The sequence below is a fragment of the Aulostomus chinensis genome, chromosome 5 (genome assembly GCF_037954235.1).
Source record: "Aulostomus chinensis isolate RoL2024-O1b breed Wild chromosome 5, RoL_Achi_v1.0, whole genome shotgun sequence".
NCBI lineage: Eukaryota > Metazoa > Chordata > Actinopteri > Syngnathiformes > Aulostomidae > Aulostomus > Aulostomus chinensis.
This window is the reverse complement of record NC_141324.1, coordinates 21,651,495-21,671,980: the sequence shown is the minus strand read 5'-3', so window position 1 is coordinate 21,671,980 and position 20,486 is coordinate 21,651,495. Positions and strand designations below refer to the sequence as shown.

At 41.0% G+C, this 20,486-nt stretch overlaps 1 protein-coding gene across 4 annotated transcripts in view; it reads left to right on the top strand.

Annotated features, from left to right (window-relative positions):
- astn1 (astrotactin 1) overlaps positions 1-20,486 on the top strand; it is a 304,706-nt gene that overhangs the window by 268,852 nt on the left and 15,368 nt on the right. For all 4 annotated transcript variants that reach the window (XM_086203885.1, XM_086203887.1, XM_086203888.1 and 1 more), the window contains 3 exons: positions 13,371-13,506; positions 18,459-18,559; positions 19,466-19,649. In XM_086203885.1, coding sequence (XP_086060011.1) covers positions 13,371-13,506; positions 18,459-18,559; positions 19,466-19,649 — 421 coding nt within the window. The remainder of the gene's footprint in view (positions 1-13,370; positions 13,507-18,458; positions 18,560-19,465; positions 19,650-20,486) is intronic.

Sequence of the window (20,486 nt, the reverse complement as noted above, 5' to 3'; positions counted from 1 at the left end):
TTGAATCCAAGGAGCTCCTTCATGTGGCTCGAAGGGGTACTGCAGATATGTATTTTGAAAGAGTTTTGGAATATATGAGTTATTATAAGGGTTGGCAAAGTATCCCATTACTGCCATTACTGTTGAGAAACTGATTACCCCACCTTTGGTGTTTTTGTTTATTTGGTGTTTTTTATATTCATTGCATGCAGTCATGTTAACCACTAGTCTGAGACATTCTTTCACATCTTGGAAAAGTAGTCAAGAAAATATGGTGATGATTTCTTTCTTTTAGCAGCACGGTGGTGCGGTGGTTAGCACTGTTGCCTCACAGCAAGAAGGTTCTGGGGTCGAGCCCCGGCTTGAGCATTTTCTTTGTTAGCGTGTTCTCCCTGTTCCTGTGTGGGTTCTCTCTGGTACTCCAGCTTCCTCCCACAGTCCAAAGACATCAAGAGGGGACGAGGCTGATTGATACTCTAAATTGACTGTAGGTGTGACTGTGAGTGTGAATGGTTGTCTGTCTCTATGTGTTGGCCCTGTGATGGACTGGTGACCTGTCCAGGGTGAACCCCACTTCTTGCCCGAAGGCTGCTGGGATAGGCTCCAGCCCCCCTGCGACCCTTAACAGGATAAGCTGAAGAAAGTGGATGGAGGGATGGATGGATATCTTGTTTTTCTGTTATATACGACCACTTAAATTAGACCACGACCAATCTGATAAGGGGGAGCAATGCAAACGTATGAAAAGTTAATGTTACCCCCTTGACCCCATGCATGAATTTAGCAGGAATATGTGGCTCATGATTTCAATTGTTATGGCCATAAACGTCTATGAGTTTATTTGAATTTCAATTAATTTAATTCAAATTTATCATACAGTATGTAACTAATTAGATTTCTTTCACTTGACAAGTCTAGTTATATTGTGCTGCAGCACCATCTTTAATTCTACTTTAACATAGTTTAATACGGGTCCAGTGAAATTCACATTCTAGATAAGTGAACAGGTATATCCATCAACAACAACACATGGAATTCTTTTTGGTAACAGTGCTGGTGTGATCCTGTTGAATGGAATGAACCACAATCCTGCAGAGTTGAAGCAAAAGTGCTCTCTAAACCTTCCTAAGCATCAAGCCAAATACATCTATGTTTCACTCTTTCAATTTTAATGTTTTTTTTCCTTGCCTCTGCCCCGTACCTTCCCTATTTCCCTTCTAGTTTTTGGTATCTAGCTTATTCGCTTAAATTATTGACAGTAAAATACCTTCAAATGTGATCCAAATGTTGGATTGTGAAAATGCGATGGATGAGGAGATAATGTTTGTACTACATCCAGACATAGTTTCTTTTCTTTTTTCCTCTTACATTTTTCCTATTACCTCTGTGTAGCTTTCCGTCTACCACCCACACCAGCACTTGTTATGTTTTTTATATAACAGCTCTGGAAAAGGTGTAATCTTTTCATCAGGTATCAAACTATAGTTAAGGCTTCGCAGGTTAACCCCTTACAAACACGTTATTTTTACACTGGGCTCGCTACTCCTGCAAAATGTTTGATGCTACTTCAATGTCTGAAATACATTATTCTTTCCTGAATTTAATCCCTAAAAGTGTTGCATGATAAATTCCAGAAGGACAGTGCAAACAGAGCATCCATTTACGGGAAAAGATCTTAAGAACACATACTGAACACTATTGATCATCTGTGAAAGAGACAAAAAGATACAAAAAGAAGCAAATATTTTCCCCCTCACTTTCTCTGAAGGCTCATCAGAAACAGATGTCAGAATATCATTTTGGTTCAACAAAACTGTGTTGTTTATATACAGACTATATAGTTATTGACAGCTGCACAGTTGCATCTCTGTATTTGTTTTGCACATTTGTGATTATGTAATGTTTGCAAAGTCTACATACATAGAGGACTCGGTCAGATCTGGAGCTGACAACTGCATGTTTGTGCTGTAATCTCTCCCTTAACAAGCTTCAGGCACACAAGGTGAGATCATAGAGTATTCACACACGTGCACGCTCACACACACACACACACACACACACACGTATGCACAAACACATGCAGAGGCACAGTCCCCAGCAGATGTGCGGAAGCTTCATGAATAGGAAGTCTGCTTTAAGTCAGGGCACCCCTCGCCTGGGCCAGGCTTGCTGTGAAAACAAACATCCCTGGAGCTGTGAGCAATCCAGTGATGTAACAGCTTTGATCACCCAGTGAGGGCAAGGTTTGCTCAAGGGTCAGTGGAACACAAAATCCACTCAATAAACACATTACTCACCTATCTACATCACACACACATACATACTTGGACATCAGGGATGACCGGAACATATACGCCCCGATCCTTAACCAGGGCAAACCCCTCGGTTGCTCCAGGCTCATCCACTGACCTGCAGCTGCTTGGACCCCCCCGCCGCCCCCCACCTGTTTTCTCTTTACTGCAGTGAGTGCAGCATTTTGGCAGCTTAAGCAATCATGTTCCTCCGTGTAGTTCGCCGTCAAGAAAATTCTATTATTGTGAACACATTAGTATGCTTAACCCTAACCATCTACTTTCCCTGTTCTTTTTTAGTTCAACCCAGCAGTGGACTGACAGGCCTACAGTCCACTTGCACTGAATCCAAATTCAGTAACGGATTACAGTCCACAGGGGGTCCAGATCTTGGCGCTAAAAGGTTTATGTTAATCATATCATCTAGGAATGAGTCCTAAGACCTGAGGTCATGTTAACATTGACGGATGATTAGTTCCCTTGTAGCACAGTCTATGCGTGTGTTTTTTTTTTTTTTAATTCTATCATTAAATACCACAAGCATGAATTTCAAACCACTTATATGTCTTAAAGACAGCAAGCAGCTAAATGAGACCACAGAGGTTTTCGTGGACATTAAATGTCATCATGCCAAAAACAGAGGAAACTTGCAGCTGTAGTCGTTGAAACCCCTCCTCTGTGGTGTATACCTCATACCTCAATCCAGTGTAAGAGCTGAACATCACCTGAGGAACCTTCAGGTGCTGCACCGGTGCTGCACCACAGACCTGGTGTTGTAGAAGAGCTTGTCTACAGTTCATGCAGCTTTTGTTTGCTCCTGCTTTGAATTTTCAGAGGAATGAAGCTTGATGAATCTGATGCAGAACAGAATACAAACCGATACAGATATTTATATTGGTTTAGCCACGATTTTAGATAGAATTAGCATATGAAAATAAGTTGAAGTTTTATTTTGCACTCGAGGCCTCATTGTGCTTGTAGCAGCCTGCAGCAGGTGTGTGTTTGCTCTGACACAGTGACTTATTCTTCTCTCGAGCCTGTAGACCGTTGAATACTCATGATGACTCAGGTCGTCTTTCACTGAACAGGATCAGTAGTGATGGCAAGGAAGAGATGTAGCTCCCCAACCAGGAGATTAGAGTTGGCCCTCGCTAGGAGAAATATAAGTAAAGGAAGGAAATGGTCATCAGATGAAAAAAAAGGATTGATGTATAATCTCTATGGAAGCAAACTGACCAGTGATGGCAGATAGATGAAGTGAAATGATCACTCACTCTGCAGTCTCTGTTGTCCCTCTGAGGGTTTTAATCAAAGCGAGCACAAAGTAGAGCAGATTAAACATGTTTTATTGTATAGGAAACAGTTTCCTGCCAAACAACTCCCATGTAGACCCGTGTTAGACACACTCTGCTTTAATAGTGAGAAAGAGTGTGAAATGAGGCAGACTTGGGTAATAGACTGGACAAAGAAACACTTGACTTTGCGGATGTCTGGATTTTGGGATTGAAATGCAGATATCTGGTGGGTGAACGCTGCGATATAGTCCTTCAACTTGATTTATTGCCTGGCAAGCCAATCTGCAGCACTACAGCCATTGCTATTTTGTACTCAAATTACTTAAATTATTTCTCAACCTCATCAGCTAATCTCTGCTCATCCACTGATTTAAACAAAGATGCTGTTTGACAATGTCTAACAGATTAGAATCTAATTCTGTTCCGTGGAGGTACCGTGAAGGGTGACGGGAAAGGCAGGGGACATAGAGAGGACGTGGGTTGACATACATAAAGGGGCCTGAGTCAGACAGTTACAGCAAAGACTCAGCCTTTGTGGTACCCATTCTACCCAGTGAGGTACCAGGGCGCCTCCACATTAGTGAGCTGTGTCTCACACAGGCAAAAGGGCACCTCAGAGATCAGTGTCAGATACTGAGGGTGATGACGCATCATGGTTATATGGTCAAAGTTAAATTTTGAAATGTGCTTTTTGAAGGACTTTCCTCTGGGACTGTGCCTCACAAAGTACAAAAGGAGTAAACACTTGTGTGTGAACAGACAACTACAAACTACTGTGGAAGGCAGCTGAAACACTTCCAAAGCACTTCAAAATGCTGTTGTTGTAGAGAGATGGGTCGAAACTACAGGTGAGACATAAAGGGGCAGATGAGGAAAATAGAAATCGTAAGAGCTTATAAATCACTTATAAAACATGGATTTATAAAAATGTAAGTTTGAGTTTTATTGTTTTGTATTTATTCCCAAGTTGTGACTGGCTTGCGGTCTTTCTCCCTCTCAAACACTGCTAGATTGTTATTGAGTGTTGTATCCATCTTTGTCCAAGGTGTTTTATTCTTTTATTGACGTATTTGGCAGATTTACTGCTGGCGTGCAAAGCACTCTCACGGCAACTGCTATCAATTTGGTCAGACGCACTTTTATCAAATTATAAAACAAATTATCGCCCCTCTCAAGGTGTAATGCTCTATGATTTATATTGCCATGACGCAAATGGCAGCTCTGCAGCACACTTAAACAGTATTCGGTGGAAAGTGCGTATAAATTAGAGCGTCATTCCACCTTCTCTCCACGCGAGCCTGCTTTTCAAAATGACACCCTCCAACTCGCCCTTCTTCTTTCCTTCCTATTCAATTACGGCTCTATACTTAATGGAATGTTGTTCTTCAAAAGTTTAAGGCAATCGTGTCCGTGCGGCCAATAATCATCATCATCATCATCTGGTTGTGACATCATTGAGGTGCCAAAGAAAAACCACAGAGTTTATTTGGTGATCTGTTGTTGTTGTGTTGCTGGTCTCTTTGCACTTTATTCAGTGGAAAGGTAGACAACTAATTCCAGATGTTATTTATTAAGTCCTTAGCTGCCGTGTGTGTGTGTGTGTGTTACTTTTTTTGCATGAACCAACCCTTGACAAAACACCTTCTCTGTGAGGACATTTTGACCCGTTCTTACAACTTAAAATGGCCATTTTAAGGTCAAGACTTGGATCTAGGATCAGGGTTATTCACTCAGCTTGGATGGTTGAAGTTAGGGTAAGGGGCAAGGGAGTGCGTTTTGTCAGCAACGATCCTCTCAAAGATATATATGCGTATATGTTTGTCTTTCTATTCTTGCGTGAACCAACCCTATACCAATAAAACCAATAAAAACACCTATTAGGACATTTTGGGCCTGTCTTCACAACTTGAATGGGCCATTTGAAGATGGAGATCTGGTTTCGGACAGTGTTTCTGTGTGTAAGCTTAACAGGACCTGTATACCTGTCCTCATGTGTCAGAAAACAATTTCTTCAGTCCTGGTTAGGGTTGCACTGTCCACTATGGGTGTAGGTTAAAGTAATTTCCTAACAAGGAGAGCTGTGCAAAGCTGTGTGAATGTGGATGTAGGGGAGAACATTTAAGCTTGTGTTCACCCATAGTGAGTAGTTGTGCGTAATTGTGTACGTGAGTGTGTGTGAGTGTGTGTGAGTGGTGCATTAGTGCAGCACTGTAAATTTCCCATATGCGTGCTCACACTCTTTGCCCTCGCTTGTTTTCCTCCCGTCTCGTTCCTCTCAGTTCATCAGGTTCACGATATGCAGCCGTCTAAACCTGGCTTTTTTTCTCTCGCCCTCTCTCTCTCTCTCTCTCTCTCTCTCTCTCTCTCTCTCTCTCTCTCTCTCTCTCTGACTGCCTTCACTGTAAAGTGGAAGAAAAAGAACAAAATAATGGCAGCTTGCATTCACCCTCTGCGGTGATTACATTCTCAATTGCACTTACTTTCATTTTGTCAACTCAAAAGTAGGATCATTGCAGGATTTTGAGTATGAATTTCTTGTAGCTGACTGAGACTGAGAGTGAAGTGGGGTTTCCACATCTCAAGTGTTCACATGATATATGTAGTATTTTATTTGATCTGTATGAGTGAAGCCTCCAACCTTTCAGTTTTATGGTTTGTGGTTGAGATTTCTTCCTTTTGGCCCTAAATTCAGACACTGACTGAAGTCAGAGGATATTTATGGTACAGACTTAGAAGGTGAGGATTTGACTGTTTGTGGGAAGGAGGTTCAGGGAATCCTGCGGTGTGAGTTCAAGCCAAAAAGTAGGGCAGGTGAGCAGGGTAGCCAGGCAGGTGGCATGGGCCGATGAGGCCGTATGAGGACAATAAATTAATTTTCAGTGGAGCCGTGGTAACCCATACCAGAGAGGTTAGTCTGCAGTCTGGTAATGAGTGGATGAGAAACCAGGGCTCTTATACTGCATCTTAGATGAAGTTGATGAAGATCACATGTGAAAATTGCAATCAGGTGGTTAGCCACATCCATGCAACTGAAACAAATTTGCAACACTGACAGAGCAGGAGGAGAAGAACCTCGCTAAGCTGAATAGACTCAAGAGGAAAGAGCCGTGACGCTGAGAGTTAAATTTATTGGTGTGTTAAGTGTTTTAGAAAGTATCTATAACCAGATCCTTGTAAAGACTCATAATAGCTCACAGGAATAAGTTTGGAAAGGATTATACACTTTCTTCTCAGGAGTCAGATGAGAAATGGTCAGAGTCATGTTTAAGTCTTGAATATGTTTATTGCCCCTTTCCAGAAGACTGGGTCTGGATGCACAAGTTGGTTGCAGGAGATTCTACTTGTTTAAAAAAAAAAAGTTTGGGAAGTGAAGGTCAAAAGTTAGAATGCAGTTAGCTAGAAAAGCAAGGTGTAGCTAACTTGCTATCTTAAGTGTTACGTAAAAAGCCTCTTGCCTGGTTTTATGAAAAATGATTACAAGTCAATCGGCCCTCTCACTACCTAAGAATGAGATATGATTTGTACATTTGTCCGTTTTACCACTGTACAAATCCATGCCAGATTTTTTTCTCCTGCTTCCAATCTTGATGCGACTGTTAGCTAAGCTAACAGTAGCTACATGATAAGCTGAACATTCATGTTCTTGTCTCACTCAGAAAAAAAATAAATGAGCAAGTACCCCCAAATCTTAAACTGTTGATATCCATTTTCAAGGGACCAACACTGGAACATAATTAATTACCATTTGTGTGATTTGTGGCACAAACTAACTTTGACTCATGAAAAATCTCATTAAAAGTGATGAGGCCTCTTAATAAGCTACAAAAATACCTGGTATGACAAAGCAAAATAAATGCTAGTGTGCTCATTATAAATTGATTGAAGTTGAGCATCTTTCATTTCCATATCGTCTGATACGCATTAAGATTTCATAGTAAAAACATTATGTTTAAAGCACCTGTCCTTTCCATTAAGAAGCAGAGAAAAACAGCAGTGGATTGACTTGAAGGCTCAACACATGCACAACAGCGTACACACACACACACACACACACACACACACACACACACCAAGGGTCCAGGCTTGCACAACTGAACTGACGACAGCAGGCACGACTTCAAAAGGTGAGACATCCCATAACTCACATCAGTCTCCTGGCAATCCTTGATTTTTCCAACCAATCAGACTGTAAGAATGCTGAGGGTAAACAACTCCAGCTGAATGACAAGTTTTTCAGAGTTGTGGCTCTCCCCCTCTAAAACAGGGTCTCCACAGTCTGCGTGTGTGTTGTTTGTCAAATTATTGGTCTGCATTGAACAAGATTTTCCATTGTAGACAGACTGTTTTATTTGACCAAATTGAAAAAGACGTCTGATGCTAACCATTTAAACATAACGATGGTAATATTTCAATATATATGTTTTCAAAACCTTTTCCATCTGCTTGTATAAAATAGTTTTGGTAAAACATTTTACTTTTAAGGTTCCATTAATGTTTTGTTTTTTTAGTTTTTTTCTAGGGCTCTCAATCACTTCCCATCCTTAGTGGAATTTGTTCAGGTGTCGTGGTCAGTTTTTGAAATGATTTAAGTCTTGCCCCCCAAATTGACTCTTATTAAATTAATGCCTTTATTTAATGCAGACCATTTATTGGATTTCTGAAGTCCTGATCCAATATCACTGATCGAAACCTCAAAATATCAAATTTGAATAATTTTGTTTTCAGCTGATTTTATGATGTTTATTGATAGCACATCAGCAATAATTAACTGTAAAAAGAATGAAAACTAATAATAATTTGCAGGAAATGAGAAAAAATATGTTGACATATACAGTAATGTTGTTGTTTTTTTTTTTTAAGGACCAAAATATATTCATAATTATTACATCTGATCAGTGCTGCTGTGTCTAATTTCTCATGTTGAAATGCTTCTCACCTGTATTTAAATGAAGGTGAAATTAAAATATTCATCTTTTTACTGAAACAACTTTCACGCGGCAAAACCTATCCCATGAACTTCGATGATAACAAATTGGTCAAACATAGTTAAAATGATTAAGATATTGCCACTTTTTAAAAAAAAAAGTTTTCATCCCTCACTGTTTACATCCACATTTAGAATATACATTACATCATGTCAATTACATGTCTCACATTCTGTTGCGCGACTCCCGCATAAATCCACAAAAGATCCACGATAACCTGAAACACGATCCTAACTCCAGAATGCAATAAAGCAGAATTTCATGAATATTTTAACAATTTTGGGTAAGTTTGCAGTTAGACACTCTGCACAACAACAAGTAGATCCATGCTTATAGCCATAAATTAAAAAGAATCTATTTCAATATCATACAACACATTCACAGTAGCTCCCACAGTGGCTGCCTGAAATCTTTGATGCCCACCCAGGAACTATCAGGCTAGAATTTCCTGTCTCAGGCAGATTTACCGATTTTGCTAAATAGACAGATTTACAACATATCCCTACGGAACCATTAAGAGTGCACCGATGTCATTTTAGGATAAACTGGTTGGCCTGTACTGTAGAAATGAAAGGTGGGATCATATTACTGAGTCTGTGGGAAGTACAGCCTGTTACACCAACTAAGAGAAAATACATTTCAATATGTTTTGAAATATTTGAACTAACTATTTTTTTTCTTGCCAGAATTGCAGTTGGCTCTTCCAAGAAGGGATACATCATCAGATTTTCATTTACCTTGTTTGATTCAAGGTGCCATTTGGCCTGTTTTGCCACAATGTCTAATCAGTTCGCCGTATAAACAAGACTTAAAGGATTTGATTGACGTTTTCACTGGAATCTGAACTACAATGACGAATAGCTTTTCTTCATTGAGGTCATTGCTGTGTTAAGGTTAAGACAGCTTTTGAATCCAGAGGGAGAATTTACCACCTGGAAAGATATTCGGTCAAACCTATGGATAAAATAATCAAGTGATAACAATAAGTAGAAACCCAGTCAGAATCCTTCACATTTCTTAGGAATTTACAAGATTATAATACGAGACATAACTTAGTTGCCATCAGTGCTGAAATATTGCTCATATTTCTGAATCCATTTTTAGCTTGGTCGGCACTTAACTCAGCACAGAAACATTTTGCCTCGATGTGTTTTTTATTCATGTTGAGTCATGTCCATAAATGCCATGGCAGCACACTGTGTTCAGTGTTACATGTCTCCTTTGACTGGGATATATGTTATAGTCAAATTATGTGCACTCTCTGTTCCTTTGGCCAGCAGGCCACCCACATAAAGCTTTCCTCTCTGCATGACAGTGCTCGGTGGGGTTCCTCAAACTGTTTTTAATGGGCTACTCGTTGCACTTCTGCTGCCTCTCTCGGTTTTCTGAGGAGACTGGCAGGGATAATGGGATTGACAGCAAAGATTGGACAGATAGAGTGGATGGCAGCTCTTAAACCCAAAGTAAAATGTTACGTACGTTAATGTATGTCGGTCCACCACAGTTCAAGGTCATCCAGGGGGCCAAAGTATTTCATATCGGCACCAACGCTGTGTTTAAATGAGCTCATGACTGTTTGCTCAAAGGCTTGTTAAAAGGGTTCGTGAATGAACAGATTCTCCTCCTTTTACTTCACAAGTTTACAACATGCAAGAAAGGCAGTTTGGGAGTGAGAGCAGTCAAGGATGTGAGAAAATGAGTATGTGAGAATAGATTACCGATCTGTTCTTGGCTAACAGTTCTCTTATCACAGTCCACTTGGCACTGCCAAAGGCAGCATGTCAGCAGCATAGCCAACTCTTTTTATATGTCCTTGAGACTTATGAGTGTCATTTTTTTGGAGTCTGTTTTTGCCACAATGTTGCCAGACAACCAGCGGAGATCCAGAGAAGCTACGGGACATTAAAGTCCATAATCTATTAAAGTACAACTTGCCATTGGTGAACTATGATTTTAATAATGATGAAACCAACAAGATGTAACATATTGGGCAGTACATTCATAATTAATTATCATCTAAATTCAGCAAATATATAAACGCAGCACATTTCTCTTTACTCCCATTTTTCATGAGTTCAAGTCAAAGATCTACCCAGAAGGTTTCTTTCCCACAGGTTTTGCTCACAGATGTGTTTCAATCTGTTCGTGAGTACTTCACTTTTGACAGGAAAATCCATCCACCTGACAGGTGTGGTATATCAGTTAAGCAGCAGGATTTATTGAGCCTAGGTCTAGTAATAATAAAAGAACACTCTCAAAAGTGCAGTTTTATCACACAACACAGCGTCTCAGATGTCACTACTTTTGACAGAGCGTGCAATTGATGGGCTGACCGTAAGAACGTCCACCGAAGCTGCTGCCGGCCATTTGAATGTAAGTTATAATAACAGTAATAATACATTGCATTGCATTCGCCCTGCGACAGACTTGTAACTCATCCAGGGTGAACCCCACCTCACGCCCAATGTCAGGTGGGATAGGCTCCAGCCCCCCCCCCCCCCCGTGCGCACGTGATCCCCAATGGATAAGCGGAATAGAAAATGAAAGTAAAAAAATAAATAAAATAAGGTAAAAATAAAATAAAGTGTGTGTGGATGGATGCATTGCATTCAGCGGGGATTGTGAGCACCGACTGCCCAGTCACCAGAAGCTAGCAGCAGATGTAGCATGCTAGCAATCTATGCTGGCTGGACTGACCACTGATGTTCCCCCCGAAGCCTTGTTTAGGTCTTTACACGGATGAATTAAATTGAAGTTTGTCATTGACTTGAATGTCCATCTAGTGGCTTAATCTGAGATGTGGTCAGAGATGTAAGCTGCTGCAGGTGGGGACAGCCAAGCCAATTAGCAAGCCTCAGCATTAGCTCCCTGCTGTGACCTGCCAGAACACATTCACAACGCACACACACAGAGTTCACATTCAGTGTGAACATGGCTTTAGAGAGGTTTGCCAATGGAAATATCATTAACTCTGTCAGCTGTAATGTTGGTGGGACACAACTGATGTTAACTTCCTTTCCCAAATGATAACAAAATGTCATCCAAGCAATCACGCGTACCAAAGTACTCATCAGATGGACCCACAAAGATCCCACTAACAGCCACGTACAACAATACAGAGTCAGTGTTGTTAAATGTTAATGTTGATTGTTGGAATATTGCGGCATTAAAAATTTACCTTTCAGTTCACAAATGTAATCTGAAGAATCAACATTGCGAATCTGAGACAGACTCTAACTATGGATTAAGTTCACCGGTGGTCACAGTTTGCCAGTCAGAGCTGAGCTTGTTCAGAGTGAGAGAATACCATATTTCCAAACTGCGTCCTACAGTGAGGTTTCAAACTGTTTCTTTTTTCTACGCTTCTTTACGTGCCAGACAGGTATTCCAACCAACTTAGTAATTAATATGCTAAGTGGTGCAAAGCCTCACAATGACACTTTTCATTTAAATCTCCGGAACTGTTCTGGCACTTTCGCTCATGTGTCAGTCTCTAGGTTGGGTAAATACCTCTCTCTGACAGCTGCTACACATCTTTTCATCCATGTGCTCTCCCCATGGCTTCATGGCATTTCGCCCACTGTTTACCAGCTGGTGACATCGGCCAGCGTTGACAGGGAAGACATAGGTGGCCACCCCTGAGCCCCTACAACTCCAGCATGCACTTATTTACACACACACACACGCACACACACACACACACACACACACACACACACACACACACACACACTGGAGACACTCAAAGAGGCAAAGCCTTCATGGAAGAAAGGCACAGGTGACCACCTTGGGGCGTCCATCACTTCACACAGATATTGTATAAATACACACAGACAGGCACCATTTTGTAGAGGAGGGCCACAGATGACCACCTCAGAGCGCCTATCATTTCACACACATTTGCGCATGTGCTCACACACACATAGCTTTTCCAAGCAGAGAGTTTTTCCTCTTAATAGTGCATCACACACCCCGGTGGCCAAATGCCCTTTTGACGTACATAGTGCCAGCTGGGAAAACATAGTCAGTAACATGTGTCACCATCAGGAAAAGAGCCCTGAAGATGGTGGAGGAGGTGAGGTTTAAACCGTTGCTTCTTTCTGCTGTCTTTGGTTATATTCATCAAAACAATGCCAAAACTTGATTGATGATCGAAAGAAAAATACGACAGTTCATCGCGCCGTTGCCCTTCATCAACATGTGTAGATTTAGCTTGTGGAGAGCTGCATGTAACCAACAGAGGGCAGAGAGGTGCCTTTGCTTCATCGTCTCTGTCGGAAATTAAAAGAATATGACGTCTCCGTGTGTCATTGAATGCACTCAGTGCCCTTAAGAAAATGAATTGAATTTCATCTTTAAAAAATTGTTCTTTTCAGCAGCAGTACTTTAGCTTTGTGCAGCTTAAGCGTTGGTTCTGTCCTACACCTGAGCTTTCTGTTTTGATGAGCGGTCCCTACTGCTACAAATTGTTGTGTGTTGTTTAGAGTACAGCTGCGCTCATCTGATCGGTTTTACTGAGACGTCTGTCTACAACTCAGCGCTGAGCTTTGCATATCTCATGTCAACCTGGATACACCTGCCCTTTGAAAAGCAGGCAGGCATACTAAATGCACTCTTAAATTGTGCTGTATTCATAGACATTATGTTGACACTTAAAAAAAATGAAGAAAAAAAAATCAACAGAACTTTTGAGGGACAACCATAAACTATTAAAACATTTCATGTTGTAATTTCTTAAACTGTGCATGACTTTTTGGTTTGAAATTCTTTGTTGCATTATGCTATATCATCAGGCATGCGTGTCTTTGTGTGTGCTGCAGAAACCCTTCTGAGCTTCGTGGATGACATCTTGTCTGGGGCCAGGTCTCCGTGTGTGATGTTAGGAGACATCCCCAACCTCCTGTCCTCCTCAGTCAGCATGATCATTCGCTGCCTGGAGCCTGACACCACATACATGTAAGTTATTATTGGTGGTCTTCACCAAAAAAAAAAGTATTTTCCCTTTGAAGTAATCAGAAATCGGTAACATCCCTCCTGTATTAGTTCTTTGTGCACACAGAATACAGAACGAGCCAGCTACAGATATTTAGCTCCAAGCTAATTACAACAGCAAAACTGCGCAAAAAACATCAGTTTACAAATTCTAAAGTACATTGTCAAGTGTGCTCTGTAAACCACAAACACTTTTGATTTGAGCTAAAAACTAACAAAGTGATGCAGTAGGAGAAATCCATCTTTGTGAGATCAAGACACCTGTTTATAAGAACTTGAATACCAACATACACTTTTGGGGTTAAATAGCAGTGGAGTCATAACTGGGGGGAACCAGGGAATCTGTGTACCCCTCTAATTTTTTTGTTTTATTTCAATATACAAATTTGAAATGTGACTATTTCATCATAATATTTAAAAACACTTATGTCCTTATGCCATTATCTGGTCTTTACTACCCCTACAATTTTGGCCTTGGTGCTGTTGATGGACACTTGTCCCACACAGTGGAAAGCTGGAAGAAATGTGAGTGTTCAGCTCCAGAAACATCCTGGAAAATTTAAAAAAAAAACACAAAAAAAAAAACCTATCTTTAATAGGCAGTGTTTCAGTTGGATTGATGTCAAATTGAAGAAATTCCTCTCCACATAAAATGTTCAAGTGCACCATTTTTATATATACTAACGACAAAAACAACATACTATGAATACTCGTAGTACATACAGTAGTAGAATTAGTAGGTAGTGAGGAAAACCGCAGAGTTTTATCTGCTATAAACACCACATGCTGACAGACTGTGGCTAGTAATGTATCTGATTTCTGTGGACACAGGGGGGGGGCCATGGAAAATAGCTAACCTAACTCCATCAAAGGTTCCAGCCTTTTCAAAGTCTCTGACTTCCATGGTGTCTTTAACATGTGAGGAAAGATAAACAGAGACTGTGATTCAACAAGCCATCAACTTCCACATTTTGGAGCTCTAGTGTTTTTGTAGTCTGTATTTACTTGGCCTGAACTGAAAATGTGCCGAGTGTACAGTTTGAATCTCTCGCTAGCTAGTAATCATCACATTAGTGTGCACAGAACAGTATACAAACCAGGTTCTGTACTCCAACATAGTGCCAATCCCCTTGAATGAAAAATTTTCAACAGTGCGTATGCCAGAACAGTGAAGGTGCTTTGAGGCTTCGTAAATGTGCAACTCACCGCACGTGCACATTCGCTTGTATTTGAAATATTAAATCTAATTAGTGCACTATATTAGGTATACCGTGCTTGTCCCGAGTTGGAGCCTCAGAACCGCCTTAATTCTTTGTGGCATTGATTCAAAAAGGTGCTGGAAACATTCCTCTGAGATTCTGGTCAATGCTGCGCTCTATTAGATTGAGATCTGGCGAGTATGGAGGCCCTCAGAACACAGTGAACTCATTGTTATGTTCAAGGAACCAGTCTGCGATGATAAGACCTTTGTGACATGGAATGTTATCCTGCTGAAAATAGCTGTTAAAAGATTGTCTGGTCTTATAGAGAAGGACATGGTCAGTGCAATGTTGAAATGAAGGTACAAATGGGTCCCCCGCACCATCAGCAACAGCCTGAATTGTTGGTACAAGACAGGATGGATGCTTTCATCTTACTGATGTGAAATCCGTGAATGTCACAGCAGAAATAGACTCATCAGACCAGACATTTTTCCAATCTTCTTTTGAGGCTATGGACCCTTCAGTTTCCACCTTTCAGCTGACGATAAGTGGCACTACTGTTATAGCTTTTCTGCGTCAGTGTACATGTTGTGCCTTGGTTGCTTCAGGCATTTTTACATTTTTTTTAAAAATTATTGTTGCATTCCTGCTCCCATCTTCTTTCGTCTGCTATCAACAAGGCATTTCCTCCAGAGAAGCACCAATCAGGGTATTTTTTTTTTGTCCCTTTTTTTTTTTTGGAACGGCTCTGAACACAACCGTCTTGACATGGTTGTGTGTTAAGAATCTCAGCTATTTAAAAATAGTGGCGTTTTAGTGACACGTGATTCTCCCACGAAGGGGAAAAAAAATATGAGAGGCACACGAGAAGTGTTACAGGAGATAAACTGTTCAGTTTGTGTCAAATCAGATTGGAAGAGTGAAGGTTGGAGCCACAGTAGAATTCTTCCTATGGAGAAACCCTTCATTTCTGCCTCTGATGAACATATTGATAATGTAGTAGTAAAACTTACAAGACCATTGCTTTGAATGATACTCTATATCACCATATCATTCTATCATTCAATTTGTTTAACAAATATCTCATCATATTGAAATCCTGGACCCAAAACCCTGAACCGAGAGTGTCGTCACCCTCCTATTAATCGCTTGCTCCATGTCACGTTCAGATTCTCTAAAATCACCTTTCTTCACTATTTTGGTCTTAACCTCAACAGATTATTTTAACCACGTCTACATGCCTTAAAGTTTCTACGCATGATTGGATAATATGATATATCTGTTAACCAGTCATTGAGCAGGTGAACCGCTGTGTCACGTCAATGTCATGTGATTCCCATGAGACATCTAACCAGTAATTTACAGTCATCTCGCTACGACTCTATTTCCTGTAGACGTAGCTGCAGATCTAGTTTTGGAGTATTCAGTTGCGTTTGTATTTTCACATTTACTTGATTCTTACCAGGTCCAAATAGAGTTATATGTTAGCATCCATGTAAGGTGTTTGTTGTAATATTAAAATTATGGAATGGTTTAAGAGATCACACTTGGCTAAACCTGCATTCTGCTTGCTGCAGGAACAGAGTCATAAATTGCTCCTCAAACATATGCATTCCTAAATACTTCTAGGAAAAGTGGGAGTACATCTTTCAAACTAGACAATGAAATTGCAGTGGGACTGGTGGCTTCTGGAAAAGGATGTGACTGAAGCTGAGTTTAATGGCTGCGTATCATGACCTACTGTTTGACTCACATATGCCTATCTACTGTAGCCATCCAGCAAGCTCCTCTTACCTGCCTGAGACTCTTATCTTGAAGGTTGAGTGGAGAGATGGTGTGAGTGTGTGCGTGTGTGTGTGTGTGTGTGTGTGTGTGTGAGAGAGAGATCCCACTAATAATTCTGACAGCACAAGCCATAATATATTTTTGAGATATTGCTATAAAGTGTTGAGAATATTTCATACACCACAGCTAATAACTTTATGTACCTGAGCAGACAATGAATTTATCTCCATTCTAGTTATTCAACTGCATTTGCTTATAGGGAGCAAAAAGTAAAGTAAATCTTTCCATGGGCACGTTTTTCTTAAGGGAAAAGTGAGTTTATTTAATTGTTTTTATGGTTTGCTTACGTTGTGTACTAACCACTGTTTGGAGTATGGTACTTCTCCTTACTTTGATATAATTGCAGGAGCTTAGAGGGGTGAGAGCAGGAGGTCAGAGTCGTTAAGGTGAGGACCAAGTAATAGCAGTTAGTTAAAATAATTTAATGGTTGTTGTGGATGCAAGAATCAAGCTCAGTTCCCACAAAGACAGGACATAAAATCATTCTGCATTATTTTAGATTAGTGTGGCTTCATCAAAAGTCAAAAACAAGGATTTTGTCCATGTTACATTAGAATAATGGCAGTTTAATGTCATTTAGTGAAGCGGATGTGCTACTTTCTTTGTATGCACACTCACAGTTACTCATGCAAACACCGGATGCGCTGATGCTCTTCGACACATACTGACACTTATCTCACAGACGGATTGCCAGTAGTGAAGCAACACACGTGTCGAACAAGAGGAAGAGGAGGTAGAAATGAATGCAAAGCCTTGAGAGGAGGCAGAAAATAATGTGTATAGTGAGAAAACAAAGATAGAGAAACAGAGGGGGAATGAATTTAAAGCGGAGAAAACAGGGTTAGAGGCCCAGCGACTGAGTTTCTTCAGTTTGGATGCATGTAGCCTGAGCAAGCAGTTACACATGCCCTTTTAATCCCAGCATCAGTGGGGCTCCTGCTCTCTTTATCCTATCTGGCAGCTCATTCATCTCTCTGAGCCAAGACCTGGTTCAGGGTGTTGCACATTACTTATATTTTCTATACAGCGAGAGAGCGAGAGAGAGCTCTTGCAAAACTGAGGAGATTGGCGCCTTGTCAGGGAAAATACATTGTATGCTGAGAGGTATGAATATGCATACATTATGTAAGCATGAGACAGGAAAACCTCTGCAGCTGCACCAGAGTGTCATTCTTGTATGAAACACACTTGGTTAATAATTGTATTCAAGTCTGCATTTAATCCACAGATAATCCCATCCGCAGGCATGATAATTTATCCTTTAATCATATTATCTGTTACTAAAACTTAAATAAAGATATATCTCCTGGATACAAATTTAAAGCTGCTTTTTTCTGTTTTCCTTGTGCCTTATCTTTTAGTGCTGCAGGTGGATGCGGTTTTCGTTTCAACCACTAGGTGGAGATATTCATTCAGAGAAATGATGGTTTATTAGCTCTGTGAAGAAGTGTTTATTGCGTGTCTAGAACCAGTGGAAGTTTTATGTTGATAATGCAGGTCTCTCATCTCAATCCTAATTGAATTATCAGTTGCAGGAAATGAAGCAGGTTCCAGCTGAGAGTCTGGTACCACTGGTGCTGGTACTCCTGGTGCTGGTGCTGCTGGTGCTGCTGGTGCTGGTACTACTGGTGCTGCTGCCTGGTGCTGCTGCTGCTGCTGCCGCCAGCGCCAGTGCTGGTGCTGCTGCTACTGCTGTTGCTGATGATGATGGTGCATATCAGACTCCATTTCTTGAGACCTAAGAGTGTGTGTGTGTGTGTGTGTGTGTGTGTGTGTGTGTGTGTGTGTGTGTGTGTGTGTGTGTGTGTGTGTGTGCGCGCGCGTGCCTGCGTTTGTTTGTGTGTGTGCGTGTATGTGTGTGTGTGTTAGGTTCCGGCTATGGGCAGTAGATAACACAGGGCGTCGCTCGAGTCCGAGTGAGGTCACCATCAAAACTCCATGTCCAACTGTGGATGACGTCAAAGCACAAGGTGAGGAGAGACATGGACTGAAGGCAGACGCATGAATCATCTCTCAGCTCTGAACAACACAGCTGGCTCACTGTGATGTGAGGTTTCTGGTTTGTCTCTAATCCAAAACGGCACACACTGAAGGTGATTGGGATACAACAAAACCCACCATGTCACTTTTCACGTGTGGCTCAGTGGACTTTCATCAGGGATTAAGGGGGTTGATTGTCAGATGTTTTGTTAAAGAAAACAGTGGAAAAGAGGGACGTTAATCTTCCTCATGTTCTACTGACCAAAATAATGTCGCCACAGCTGATTTACAGGGCAAACATTATCTTTGCTGACAATAAACTATGTAAGTCCACATGGTTAAAAATTCAGCCACCTGCTGATTTGAATCGGCCATTGCAAAAACGCGCCAGCCAATGAAGTTTGATACTCTTGGCCTTACGCATTTGAATTTAATGCCTGGAAATTCACAAATGTTGTGAAATACAATTCTTCCAGTGTACTGGCTCTGTTTTCAACAGACCTTATTGGCATTATCACCCAGAACAGGTGGATAAGTCCCTAACCCAACAAGCAATGAAACGCATGGACATTTCCCATTTGAAGAAATTCTCCAAGCGCTTTGTGTTTTACGGGGATATAATAATGATTTATTCATTTTGAAATGGTATTGATGCAAATATATGCACGTAAAATGACATTTCTTTTATTAATCTCAAATGCATAGTTGGACCGCAGTATTGTGTACAGTAATGAAGACACCGTCGAGTTTCCTTCTGTTTGCAAAAACTCTGCTGCGACAGCAAAAAAATAAATAAAAAATTCACATCAAACATCCACATTGTCTCCAGAAAGATTTTATTTTCACTTTCTGTCGTTATTCTGCGTTGAAAAGATGATATGTTTTTGCCCATCCAGAAATAGCTGATAAAATCTATAACCTGTTCAACGGCTACACCAGTGGGAAGGAGCAGCAGACGGCTTACAACACTTTGATGGACCTGGGCGCTCCCACGCTGCACCGAGTGCTCTACCACTACAATCAGCGCTACGAGAGCTTCGGAGAATTCACCTGGAGGTGTGAGGACGAGCTCGGACCGAGGTACAGTCATCACTCCACGCAGCGGTTCCCAAGTCTTTGTTTTTCTGAAACATATTGCGCACCTTTGACTTGAAGAGGGTAAATGACAAAGCGGTTAAACTTTGGATTTCAGTTTGGGTTTCTGAAGTGCCCACGTCTCTGTGATGTAACCTCAGATCACAAATATGCATTCCTTCAAGCAAATTGATCATCAACTTCAACATGTTGGCTAATTTATCAAAAGACCTAAAAGAATACAAAGCCCTGTTGGTCTGCCCTGAGTCAGATGTTTACAGAATACCAAAAGACTGAGCCACCTCAATAATGTGTAGACTGTAATCATGTGAAATTGCAAGGATCTGTGTGTGTCGGTGTGTGCGTGTGTGTGTGTCTGTGTGTCCACCCGATTAATGAGTTGCCACAACTCCAATCTGTCACAGCGAACTTGCGCATTGACATTGACATCTTTGAAGAGAGGCAGTCTGGCTGCAAGATTAAAGAAGAGTAGCGGCCATACAAGAGAGTTGGAGAAGACTTGGGTTCAAAGTCACCAGCGATTTCAAATATAATCACATGCAGGATTGCGGCGACTTGTGATTGGCGGAGAATGAAAGTAGTATAACATCAATAAAATGATCCTACTGCTAAGTATGTGTGCAGCCGACAATTCTAAAGTTTATACTTCTGTGCTGTAGAGCTTCGTTATGTCCAAAAACTATTAAAAACACATCAGTGAGTCACACCGTTGCACTGGTCGGCACATTGTTTCACTGTGATGAACATTGCAGTTCATTATGGGTCAGCCCTACATGCACCCATACTGCTGCACATTAGCACGCCACATTTAGGCACAGCTGA